This window comes from Dama dama, chromosome 26 (genome assembly GCF_033118175.1).
Source record: "Dama dama isolate Ldn47 chromosome 26, ASM3311817v1, whole genome shotgun sequence".
NCBI classification, from domain to species: domain Eukaryota; kingdom Metazoa; phylum Chordata; class Mammalia; order Artiodactyla; family Cervidae; genus Dama; species Dama dama.
Window position 1 is genome coordinate 47,828,939 of NC_083706.1, and position 13,836 is coordinate 47,842,774.

Sequence of the window (13,836 nt, forward strand, 5' to 3'; positions counted from 1 at the left end):
GATAATAGTTGACTTTCGATGGCTTAGGTCTTGAGTTAAAATGATTGCTTTTCTCCACCTCAAGATAAAAAAGGATTGCAAGAATCCCTTGCTACTTAGATTGCAGAAATTAGCATTCTCTGAGTTACAGTTTCTTTCTCCTTTTTTTTCTTTCCTTCCTTGGAGGGAAATTTGGGTGCCCCATCACTCAGTAGCTTGTGTTAGTGAGCACAGCCTGACAAGTCACACGTATAATCCTAAACTCTCTCTCCTGTTTTCGATTAGCATCTATGGGTCTTGCAGATATGATGTCTCCTAGTGAATCCAAACTGCCCCTGCCTCTCAAAGCCGACGGTAAAGAAGAAGGCAGTGCACAGCCGGAGGGCAAGTCGAAGGTACTCCTCCCTCCTCTGCACGTGGTGTGGGGCCTGCTCGCTGAAGCTGCCGTGTGCTCTTTTTTCGTTTGGTTTCTTCTCTTCTGCATGCCTCCATCTTGTGCGACAGTCTTGTTTGCAGTCTTCTTTCCCCACCCCCTCATGGCGTGGATCTGAAAGTTACTAGTTCTTACGGCATTTAACTGGGCGAGGGAGGGGGCGGAGGGACAGGACCCACCCAGAGAAGTGCCTGGGGGTGGGGAGAAGGAAGGGGTCTTGCCTGGTTTTGATACTTGCAGCCATTTTCTCTGCCTTCAGTTTATAGCTTCCTGTTTTGGCCGCCTCAGCAACAACAGCATACTTAATATTTTGCTTTCCTGCCTTATTTGATAAATAAGGTGAACAGCTTTTTTTTTTTTTTTTCCCTTTCTTTCTTTCATAAGGGGTAACCCATGCTTAGCATTCCATGTAAGCTTGAATAAGCATGGTGGCTTAGTGGTCTTATCCAGCATCCAGCAAACTTACCAAGTTATACTAATTAAGAATGTTGTTTTAATACCTTTATATGTGTGTGGTTTTGTGTGTTTGTTTGTACATGTCTTTATATATATATCTTATATATAAAAATTAGTCTGTTAAACTGGATGTGCTTTTTGTTATTTTAAATAAAGTTTGCCCTACCTTTGTCATTTTTTTTTTTTTTTTTTATTCCTCTACCACAGGATAGCTACAGCTCTCAGGGTATTTCTCAGCCCCCAACCCCCGGCAACCTGCCAGTCCCTTCCCCAATGTCCCCCAGCTCTGCTAGCATCTCCTCATTTCATGGAGATGAAAGTGATAGCATTAGCAGCCCAGGCTGGCCAAAGACTCCATCAAGCCCTGTAAGTGGCTCTGGTTTTTTGTTTTTTGGTTGGTTTTTTTTTTGTTTTGTTTTTTTTGGTTTTTGGGGGTTTTTTTGATAATTAATTCTACTTTAATGCTTGCTTATTAATTTGTTTTATAAGACTTTTTCTTCATAATTTATCCATGAAAGGATTTTCTTCGTAATTATACTAGTAACAAAATGAATAAAGTTTGTATGCATCATAACGTAAGTTGATTTCTGATAATGAAACCACTGATATAAAGAAGCATCTCTAAGAAGCATGTGATTGTGCTACTGGGCCCAAACTCCTTCACACAGTGACTTTGTTTAAATGTCTAACCCATTGTGCGCTTCTGGAAGATCTTTAAAATGAGTTAACTGTCCATTTACATGGTAACTAATAGCAGCCATGGAGTAAATGATAAGTTTGGCCTTTGGATTAAATCTTTCAAGGGCTATTGTGTCTAAAACATCTTATGTCAAAACTACCTATATCTTGAAAATATAAGTACTACACTCTGGGCACAGTTCAGCATGTTATAGCCCTACTTTGTTTCAATTTATTTGTCAGAAAATAACAGAAAATTTGTAGAAATGTTAGCGTATGTGAATATTTGGAACGCTACTCATAGATTAATGTGTGCCTACATTAGAATCATTTGAGATAGAAAAATTACATCCTGTGCAAGCATGCTGAGAATGTTAAAATTGTTGATTTTATATGATATTTTTAAAAAGTGGAAATGTATATATAAGGGAATTTTTTTTGCCTTAGTATTCTTCTGTCTGTAGAGCTAGGCTTTTATTTTCCTACTAAAGAAATTAATTCTGTGCCATTAAAGAAGAAGAAGAATGGCACTGTAGTAACCTTTATTTTACATTCATATAGGGAATCAAAAGATCTTTAAAAAAAAAAAAACTGAACATGCAATTACTTGCCAAGAAGGCTTAATTAATACGCTAATTTTTCTAAGACAATGTATTGAAGAGCACAGCTCAGGAAAAGCAAGTTGGAGGGAAGAAGACTCTAACTGCAGAATCTGGCAATCTAGTCAAAACCCCACAAGGAGGCTGCTATTAATTATCCATTCACTGGTTTAAACAGATAGAGCTGAAGGTTTGAAGATTTGGTAGTTCCAGTAAATGTTTGTAAAATTCATGTGGAGCTCTACTATAACCAGCATTTTCCTTTTCAGGGGAAGAAAGGGCAATATTCACTGTTAGCTCTTCTCTAGACATGTGTTTCGCTTTTTCAACAACCAAGATGAAATGAAAAAATGCTTCTAGTATGGGTTATGCAGAACTAATGAAAGAGAGAGTACAGCTCCTTAATTCTGATATCTTTGTGTTACTTGCTTTGAGTCTCAGAAGGCAGCCAACATGGGGAGGGGGGTTGTCCCATAATCTATTCTGATTTTTCTTTTCATTAAAGAAAAAACATTTTTGAATCAGTGATATTCTCAAGTCAACAAATAGAATCCCATGTATAACTTTTCAAAAACATTTGTTTATTGGCTCAGAGGGGAAAATTTCGGAGGTTGAAAATATCTTTAAAACCTTAAGATAAAATGGACAGGAATTTAGCATTAAGTCTGCTAATGGGAAGAGGGGAGAAATTCAGAGAGGAAGGGATTTCAAGTTGGGTAGGGAACTGATGTTAGAAAATAAGAGATGACCAATAAAACGTGAGTGGAGGAAAAAAAAACATTTTTCTTAAAGACTTCTAATAGACCCATACTACATGTTTAAAATTTCCATCTTGCTGATTTCTGGATAGTAAAAAATGATTGAGCTCTTTGTTATATTTTAAGTTTTTGTCACGTTACCTGTATCCAGTAAGTACGTAGGAAACTATTATCAAAACCCTTCCTTCTACTTAAATATGAGAAAGAAAAACAAACTGAATTATTGATTTCATTTTCTAACTGTAACATAATCATACTTAAAATCACATATTACTGTCCTCTTTTTTTCTATATAGTTCTACATACATTGTCGCTCCCTGTAAATAACCACTTTTTACTTAAAAATTTACAATCATACTTCTGGCTTCAGTCATAGAAAAAGAGAACAAGGGAGGATGTGATTTGAGGTAGTGGAAGGTGTTGGAGGTTGCTTTGTATTGAGAAAACAACTCCACGCTCACATGAAATGCTCATTCAAGAAGGGAACGAAAGGAGATTGTTATGAAGGACCTCAGATTATCTCTGCTGTCAAATCACTGCAGATACATATTGAGGAGTATTTAACTTCTCTTTCTGAGATGCAACTTTAAATTGTACTTAAAATTGCTCCTCACAGTGTTCCTGATAAAGCTTGTCTAATACCAGACCTGAAATGAACTAAATAACAAAGATGTTCTATGCTTTGACAGTGTGCTGTGGACCAACAGTTTTGTTACAAAACATTCCACAATAAAAATAAACATTTGCACATACACATGCATATACACATATTACCAGGCATATGGTAAAGACTGCTGAAATGTAAATCTGCCTCAAAGATTTGAGGAAAAGTCTACTTATAGACTTAATTAAGTTATATGCAAGGAAAACTTTTGTGGCACCATAATAATGTCTTGCTGTAATTTTTCAGCAGTCTCCGTTTCTTTTTCTTGTCTCCATGACAGTGTTTCATGCAGTATGATACGATTTTTACAGTATCAAAGCAAAATGAGGTGTTTCTAGTGGCCTGGAAAAGTTAACTATCTTCCTGCAGGGCTAGTTTTTTTTTTTTTTTTCTTTTGCCCATTGTTGATGAGTAGAATGTAAATGATACTTATCCAAAGGTCACATCAAAATTAATAATGTCTGAGAACAAAAAAAGTACATGTTGAGCCTAATCAGTGATAAAGTGTATAGTCTTTACTTCCTAGGGCTTTTGTTTTTCTTAATATCGTTTCTCTCTGTTTGGACACACAGATACTAACTTTGGGAATGGGCTGGTGTGTCACCTGGAGATCTTACTTGTCCACCAATCTCTTCTCAGCTTTCAGTCTTATTAGACTGTGTCCATGTTCACTTAGTACCTTGCTCACTGAAAGCCTATTTATAGGCTGTTTTAATCAGCTGTTAATTCTTACTTGGATGGTGCTAGACTTTTCAGACCTTTCTCATTCATTTGCGTATTCTCTCATAGAATAGATACCTACTGAGTACCTTAAGTGTGCTGTCACTGTTGGTGATTCAAAATCAACACAGGTCCTGCCCTGTGGAACTTAAGGTTTGGTCAGAAGAGTGGAGGGCAGACAGCTAATCCCACGCAGGACACACACCCCGATGCCCTGTGAGGCCAGGTGCCTGTAAGGACAAATAAAACTTGTGATGATTCAGACCAGGGAGCTGGCTTCAAGGGAGGCCTTTTCTAGGACCTGACACATAACTGAGGCTTGACCACTTTGTTTTCATATAGATGCCTTTTCCTACATTACAGCACCATAAAGTGCATTTTTAAAGATCTAAAAACTATGAAAGATAAAATTGTTAAAAGTGATTATCTTCATTAAGGTTTTCTCATTTTATGAGAACAAATTGAAATATATAGAAGTTAATTAAACTTAAGTTCATTTAACAAAGAACGGTAAGAAAAGTTAAACTATGGATAGTCAAACTAAGTGAATCATTCCTTTAGACCCATTTCAGTTTATGAGAATGCAGTCCTTTCATAAATAGGAATAAACACTGCACAGTCTCATTGCTTGGGTCATGATGAACTGTTCTCCTGGAGCCCTTCCACATTTGGGGTTTAGAGAGGACCAGGCCAGAAATAGCAGTTGGTTCTTATATTCAGGATGTTGATGGAGCACTTAGAGTAACTGTAAATTGAAATGATTGATTTTATATCTCATTTTTAAATTGAATCTCAAATTTTTACCTCTCAATTTTTCACAGATCAAATAAAAGGGGGAGATTCATGGTGGTGGTGGTTTGTTGTTATGTTAATTGATTTTAGGTGATAGTGCTTTTTTCCTCTGATTCTTATTTTAGATTTTTAATTTTTTTTACAAGATTAGGTCCATTTTTTCAATGTGCATCCCAATAAAAACAAAAAATTTTTCAGCACTAGGACTTAGAAATAACTTATAACTACCTCATAAATGATGACAAAGCTTCTGAAATGTTCCCAGGATGAGAATGTGGTATAAGAAGTGTTAGAACAGTTTCTTTCCCTAGTCAGAGACTCCTTGGATATAAGAATATGATAAAATGTACAGACTTATTTGGATATGGAATATGTTCCATATTCTGGTATATACATGAATTTATAAGACATATAGGAATATGTATATACAATTTAAGTTCTTATCTAAAGTAACTGTTAGGTGACTTGCTCTTTAGCTTCATCAATACAAATTGTAAAAGGTCACAGTATTTTTTTTTAATCCTGCCACTCTACTTTTTTTATTTACATCAGCTGTATCACCCATTTTTATATGTTTTATGTAAACATTTTATGTTTCAATAATTCTAAAGCTGAAGGCTTAAAATTTTAGCAAAAATAGCTTGGGAAATTACATGTTAATTGGAAGGACCTCTGCCACGCATCAGCTTGATTAGTTTCATTCTCAAGCATCCTTTCTCAGGCCCTAGTTTTATTGGGAATTACTTTGCTAAACAAGGTAGCATCAAACTTTAAAGACAGTTATGTTATTTAACTCACCATCCCCATTTCAGGTCACGTTTAAAATTATGTTGAGCTAAATATAACGAAAAAGTTAAAAAAAACTTCATCTAACACAATACTATACATTGCAAATGATAACCTAGTAAATAAACATGATTAAATGAAATATATTATTATTCCAAGGGAATATTTGAGAATTGACAAGTGATTTTGCACAAGAATCCCAGAGTTGCAGATATTACAAGTACACAAATATTGTTACAAATACAGAGACATAAAAGAAAGGGAGAATATACAGTTGGGCTGTTTAAGACAAAAAGTATTACCTTCCCAGATCACATGATCCAGAGGGTGAGCTTCAGGTGTGCAGAAATAGCCACTTCTGACATTTTAGTATCAAATATATAATTAGAAAAATGAAAGACCAAGAATTAGAACATCAGTATAAACCAAATGGGCACATAAAAGTAAACATTCGTAAATAAGCTGGGAGTATGAAATAGCACATGTGTTTGTGATGAACACATGGTTGCTTAAGAAATCTATTAAAATAGCACCTTACCTTGACAGAAAAGTTCAAGAAATCTTAAGTCAGGAAAGCGGATCATTCTGAGAGAATGCTAGTAACTGGCCATTAATTTAGAAGGCTCTCAAATGTAAAGCGCACACACCGCTGGGTCCGATGACACGTGACCTACCTTATATTTTTCAACACACATCATGTATGTGCTCTACCTCCATATGATTTAGTTTTAATAAAACTATACATTGGTCATTCATATTTTGACAAGGAAATGTAGGCATCTACATATGAGGAGGGGCATCAACATAATATTACAGTTGAAACTTTAAACTCATTATGGCCATTCAATGAACTTGCACCCTTTTTTAAAAAAAAAAGAAAAAATGACATGAGGGGTCATTGGAGTCTTGCCTTCTGGGATTCAATGCTTATATTGATAAAGTAAAAAAGAGTTTTGTTTTGTTCTGTTTTTGTTTTTCAAATATATAAAAGGGGGAGTTTGGGCCCTTTATTTAAAATCAAAGTAAATTCTTAATTAAGAAAATGTATACTTTGTGCCTGAACTAGTAGCCTTCATTCCTGATTGTTGTGTGATAGCAGTAGTTTTTAAATTTCTTCTCTTCTTGCATTTGGTAGCTCATTACCTTTTTTCTCGCCTTCTTCCCTTTCCCTCTGCCCGCTTATGCCCCATCTCCAAATGCTGCCCTGGGCTCTAGAAGTCCAGCTCATCCACCACCACTGGGGAAAAGATCACAAAGGTGTATGAGCTAGGGAATGAGCCAGAGAGGAAGCTGTGGGTGGACCGCTACCTCACCTTCATGGAGGAGAGGGGCTCCCCAGTCTCAAGTCTGCCTGCAGTGGGCAAGAAGCCCTTGGACCTGTTCAGGCTCTATGTCTGCGTCAAAGAGATCGGAGGTTTGGCACAGGTGAGAACAACTGAATGAGGAGATGTTGTGGATGAGCTTTGAATATGCAAACTTGATTTTTTTTTTTTTCTCACAAAGAAAAAGCTAAGCCTCTGGGAAGGTCACCTTTACTGGATCCATGTTCATGTGTGGCAGGTGGGGGGCGGGGGGTGCACTGGGGTCAGGGACCCCTATCTGCCACCCACTCGCAGAGTGACCTCAGTAGGTCGTTTATATGGACTCAATCCTTAACTGTAAAATGAGACATTTGAGCTAGGTTTTGCTTTAGGGTCCTCCCTAACAGCTCTAGAATTCTGTGGAGTCTGTGTTAGAATTTCATGGTAAACAGAAATGTTTACAAATGACTAAATTGTTTGGATCGGATATAAATCAAATTCGCTGTTTCTCTCTATCCAAAGCAAGTTAACAAGAAAACTAAGTCACCCTTCTACAGCCGTGTCCGCTGTACCTGGGTGACAGGAGGGGCAGTGCTGTCCTTTCCCACGGCTGGGGGCACCCGGGTGCAGAATGCCCGGAGGCACTCCCTTTGGGGTTGTGCAGATGCCCCCCTGCACTTGCCCCCTTCATTCTGTACCCTACCCTAGGGGCCACATTCTCCTTTCCCTCATCTCAGCCCTGTTTTTAGCACTGGGGCGGGTTTGTGTGTCCATATCCTGAAGTAGAATGGAGAAAAGGGCCCTCAGGGGTGAGTGCCTGCCGCATCCTGGGCACCGTCCTTTTTCTTGTCACTTCTCTCTCAACACCCATGAAATGCAGAGTCGTCAGCCTTGAAGAAGAGATGTAACAGATTGAAGTACAGTCGCCCCCTGGGGTCCACGGAGCACTGGTTCCAGGATCCCCACAAATACTGAAACCCTGTGAGCTCATCTCTTTGTTTCTGGAACCTACACACCACCTCCCGTATACTTCAGATCATCTCTTGGTTACTTCTAATACCCAGTACAGTGTAATGCAATGTAAATAGTTGCTGGTACCAGTTCAAGTTTTGCTTTTTGGAACTTTCTTTTGGGCGGGGGGTGAGGGAGCTTTTTTTTTTTTCCCTCAATACTTTGAATTCACAATTGGTTAGATTCACAAATACAGAACCAGGGAACAGGGAAGGCTGACTATACAATAATGTTGTGGTCGAGGGATTCTCAGGGTAGGTGGTGGGGCCAGGTTTGTTTGATTGCAAAACACATGCCCTTTATCTGCCCTTGGTTCTCAGACCTAGCTGTTCATTGGCAGCACCTGGGAGCGTTTAAAACCTGTCAGTTCCTGGGCTCCCTCCCAGACCAGTGAAAGGAGCTGCTCCGGGCCTCAGGTGGTCCAGGCTTCACTATCCAATGGCAGGTCTACTGATGCACAGGTATCGCCGAGGACCCACCCTGGTCTCCGGGCTGCACAGCTCTGGGGGTGTGCAGGAGAGGCTTTTGTTCTCAGCCCTCCCTGAGGAGCCTCCTCCCACCCGAGACTGAGGCCTCCAAGTAAAGCAGTTAGAGCTTGACTCCAGACGGCGTAATCAGATGGGCTCACAGGATGCAGACCAGGTGTGACCAGGTGTGAGTGGCGGCCAGCAAAGGGTTTCACCCAGCTCACGGAAGCAAGGAACCATCAGGACACCTCACTCAGCCAAGTGGATTCCCAGGTTGGGTCTGTGAGCAAGTTGCTGCTGGCTTAGCTGATGAAGTTGCTTGAATGTAGTAGTGATTCCCAGTGGTGAGGCCTTGGCCTTATTGTCACTCACACCCCATCAGATGTGATTGGAACAGGTGCTGCAGCCCCAGAGAGATCAGCTAAGAGCCTTGCTTTTCAGGGTGTCCCAGGCAGTGCTCTGCTTACTGTTTCACAAGCAGTCACAGGCCTGCCTGTTGCAGCCTGGCATTCAGTACCAAAAATGGCACTGAGCATTCCCGAGAGTATTCTCCGGTTTCTCAGGCACCATTTAGTACTAAGAAGTAAATGGACATAAAGAGCTTTGTGAGGAAGTTTGAATCCAAAAATTGAACATTTCATTCAAACTCACTGTCCCTTTAACCCATGCCGCTTAACACAGGATACATCTAAAGGCAAAATATTCCCCAAGTGTTTGCAGGCCTTCATGTTTCCTTCATGTGTCAGCCTCGTGTGATCTGTTCCCATCAGGAATCAAAATGTTAAACTAATTCCTCAAATCTTAGATAACGTATGAGGATTCCCTTCCTTTCTTCTCTTCTCTTTTTGCAGTTGTATTCCCTCCAGCCTGAGTGTAAGTGGGAACACTGGATGGTCCTTTGTGCCCCTTCCCAAGCCCACTGGTGCTGCCATGTCCATTAGCTGGTGGCTCATAGCTCAGACAGGGTTGTTGACTTCTGCTGGACTGTTAGGTTGGGCTTATTTGGTTGGGGCCTCCTTCACCCAATACTACAAGAAAGCCTCACGTGAAAGGCTGGGCATGAACAGAAATTACAGGCTCATCTTTCTGGGAACTTGTGGCTGTTGGAAGAAGACATTGTTTTTCTTATTAAAGCTCAAATACTTAAATTGCAAAATAATTCTGTTATTGCTTTTTAGATTAGTTTTTAGACACCCTTTTTTAAAAAAATAAGAGTGAGATGGGGGCGAGCTAGAGCGCCTTTGCTCAGAGATAAATCGCCAGCTCCGAGCAGCACCCCGCTCTGGCAGACTCCGAGGCATTAGAAGATGCACTGGGCAGAAGAATCTCCATGAGCAATGCTTTTTATGTAGCTATCAGCAGGTTCCTTAATGGTTTTATAGCTGTAAATGCTGTATGTGCACTACTGAGTGGGAGTAATGAGCATTAGTTAAAAGAGGAAAATGAAAAAAAAAAAAGTAAACCAAGATATTAAGTGCTTTTTTTTGTTTCCTGGCTTTAAACAAGCCACTTTGCTGCAAACCAGTAATCCTGCCCTTTTTTTTTTTTTTGGCTAGGTTAATAAAAACAAGAAGTGGCGTGAGCTGGCAACCAACCTAAATGTTGGCACTTCGAGCAGTGCAGCGAGCTCCCTGAAAAAGCAGTATATTCAGTACCTGTTTGCCTTTGAGTGCAAGATCGAGCGGGGGGAGGAGCCCCCACCGGAAGTCTTCAGCACGGGCGACACCAAGAAGCAGCCCAAGCTCCAGCCGCCATCTCCTGGTAAGTGGGGGCGCTGCAGCCGGGAGCCCCTCCCGGGCTCTGAGACGCCACTCAGCAGAGCAAACAGGACACACTGGGGTCTGAGAGAGTGGAAGGGACATCCTGTCTTCTCTTGTTCGTTTGACTGGGCCCCATTAGCAGTGCCTAAGGGAAGGAGGAATGAACTGGGGATACTGTGTTTCTGCTCTGCATTTTGAAGGTGCCGATCTTTTACTTTACCTTTTCTAGTCAAAGTAGACTTCAGGTTCTGAGTTATATACAAGTAATTCCTTATACAGTTATTTTAAAATATCCCACCTAACTATCAAAATGTCTCCCCATTAACCTGTGCTCATAGCAGAAATGCCACCCTGCAGATTTAACAGCCAGCTTCCACCAGCTCTGCCTCTGTCAGAGATACTCAGATTTGTACACAGCAAAATGAAATTTGGACTTCGTATTTAATGTTCCCTGCCAAGCAAGTTTTTGCTTGTAGGGAATTCAGCAAACTTTCATGATAAAGGTCTGCATAGCCCTGTTTCTGTGAAAGTGGAGTCCAAATTAGTTTTGAGCTAGAGGTCAGGAATCTAAGCAAATACTGCTTGGGAATGATGGCAATTCACTTGAATTCACAGAAGCAAAGTCATACAAATGGTACCTGCCTTCTCTGCTGTCTCTCCACTCAGCTGTTGGACACCCTGCCATCCTTTTGGCTCTCCTGCTGGCTTCTGTTCTACTGTTAGCATTTCAGATTTGAAATTACTGAATCACTGTATTCTGATAAATCCAGTATTGAAGATGAGAAGAGGTTTACATCATCCTTAGTTCTGGGTGACCTCACTCAAGTTAAGTTTGATCATTCTGTGGTCTGCTTCTGGCCATGTCCAAGCCCTGTGCTGGTCACACTTGCTCACACTGTCCTGCGTATGAGGTGGGGCTGATTGTACCTGCCACGGCCCCCAACACAGGCTTGTTATGCAGTCAAATGATCATAGCCAGTATTTCTTGAGCACTTACAGTGTGCCAGGGCTTTCCCATTTAATCTTCATATGAGCCCTATAATACAGATACTGTTCTAAAACCCCTGAGAAAACCAAGGCACATAAAATCTCAGCAAACTGGCCCATTGTTGCTAGTGAGGGGGAGAACCAGGCTTTGATCCAGACATCTGGCTCTAGCGTTAGAGAGCCAGGTGTACCTACGACACTTTGTGCTTAAAGCAGCGCTGTAATAGGTAAACTGTTTACACACAGAAAGTGGTACCTGTGAGCAAAAGAAAGGAGTTGTTTCTCTTTTAATTACTTTGTCTAGCTGATATCTGGAGGGCAAATGCTAATATCTAAGGCCACTAATCAAGAGATCTCAAATAAATACTCTTAAGGCCCAGGGTACACGTGAAATGAGCACACCTCAATATAGATCTGTTGGTTCTAAATACAAGTAGAGAAGTTCCTCTCTCTCACCCCATCCTTAAAGATCCACAGCCTTTGCCAGTTATGGTGGACTTTAAAAACTGTGAAATCTAATTTCGAAAATCTCACAACATTACATTCAGTTCACAGAGTAAAACAAGCTGCCTCTGAACAGCTCTGAAACTATTTTTCCAAAATAAAAACCCAGTAGGGTGTAGGGACCAAAGTGGCGATGTCTGCAAAGATCTAAAGGTATATTTTATTTGCCAGGAAAGAACTTGTGTCACTGAATGGTCTGTACTTCTGTATGGAGAATAGCTCTCCCAGTGTGCATCAGCTTCGGTACGAGAAACCCTGCTGAGGTACAGACACTTCAGAAAGTGCAGGGCCTGTGCTCTGAACAGTCAGCTCTTTCCTCTCCCCCTCTTTATTTTAAACTGCCGTTTTTATGGCAACATTATCACTTTAACTGCACAAAAGAGCTGGGATTGCAGGCACACCTCTGATAATACATTCTTCTCAGTGGTCCAAATGGATCCTGAGTCTGTGAAACAGGAAACGGGAGGAAAGCTTCCTGAATTTAGCAGTTCAGCCAACGCACAGCCTGAAGGGCACAGTGCGGGGTGCACGGGGCCAGTCTTCATGGCTCACGTGTTTTGCACACCGCTCAGCAAGAGGACAGAAACATGGACCAGGCAGTGGGCAGTGAGTAACGTCGCCTCTCAACCAAAAGCCAGGCATTTCCTCCAGCATCTGTGAATCAGTGGCCTCTTTGATTCCAGACCTATGATTAAGGAAAATGTTTCTGAAACATTTTTATTGTCAGAGAAGGGAAACAAATTATTCCCAAACCTTTGCCATGTCAGGGCCTCATATACTACAAAAGTGTTTTAACTAATTTTCAGCCAAAATTTGTGTTCTTTAAGTCAGGTTTTTTCCCATAAGAACCTACCTGTAGCATATTCCTTACCGATACATCCAGGCAAACAACTAAAAGATTCCTCAGAAACATTCTAGATTCTTTTTTCAAATGTTCATTCTGAACCAACTTAAATCCTAAATGCTAATGACTGAAGGTCATCCCCCTGTTTAAGTTCAGATGTGACACGGCTGATAAGATTTGAAATTCAGTCCTGTCAGCCTCTGAAAGGTGTTGCCCCTTAGCCCTGAAGCCTTCACCCCGATCTTCACTGTCAAATGGCTGTGTGGCTTCTCACCCCAGGGATCCAGGTTGTGTCTTTGGGGTCTAGAGCAAGTCGACCAAAGGAAGGCTCCTGAATGAAACCTGAGCAGGGCCTGAGGGTGTGGTTGCAGCTCTGAGGTGCTGGTGGGGCTGTTATAACCGACTGTAAAAGTTTGTGAAGATCTAATGAACAGCCACAGGGATCCAGGGCCTGGGCTGCCTGTAAGCTAGAGTGGGGTAGGGACAGGGTGGGGAGGGGACCTGGCTGGGAGGAATGGGTAGGGGTGGTGGGAGGAAGCTCCACTTTCAATTAGTAAGTCTGTAACCAAAAACCCATCCATCTTTGCTGGCAGGTGGCTGACTGAATTTCTATTATTAGCTGACAGGTGATGTCACAGAGCCTGTCATGGATCCAACTAGGGAATCCTCAGTGGAAGATAAATGAGAAAGGGCTCGGGTTATAAACAGAGGTGCCCTCTGGGTGACCTCTGGTTGCCGTAGACCTGGGGCATATCAGCTATGCCTCATCTCCCCACCCTCCTTCCTGCAACCCCAGCCAGAACTAGGGCACCCGGTCCATGCTGTGTAAATTATCTTCTCAGCTAGGAGTCTGGCCCTTTCAGTCTGAAGTGTGTGAATGTACTTAACCTTCAGTAACCTTTCCATTGTTTACTTTCCAGTATACATTTGTAGCTTCTGGCAAAAGGTAGGGATATCCTAGAGAGCCAGCCTCCTCTGTTAGCAGCTTCCAGAGGTTGCATTCTTTTTTTTCTTTTTTCCCCTGAAAGGAAAGGAAAACACACTGGCGGGAGGGGAGAATGTTTCCTTTTTTTTTTTTTATTAGCTGTAAATGTGAA

The 13,836-nt window shown here is 41.1% G+C and overlaps 1 protein-coding gene across 1 annotated transcript in view; it reads left to right on the forward strand.

The window, feature by feature from the left end:
• Positions 1-13,836, forward strand: part of ARID1B (AT-rich interaction domain 1B) — a 416,979-nt gene that overhangs the window by 379,962 nt on the left and 23,181 nt on the right. The window contains exons 15-18 of the mRNA XM_061130238.1: positions 265-374; positions 1,076-1,234; positions 7,081-7,290; positions 10,201-10,405. Of these exons, the coding sequence (XP_060986221.1) occupies positions 265-374; positions 1,076-1,234; positions 7,081-7,290; positions 10,201-10,405 (684 nt within the window). The remainder of the gene's footprint in view (positions 1-264; positions 375-1,075; positions 1,235-7,080; positions 7,291-10,200; positions 10,406-13,836) is intronic.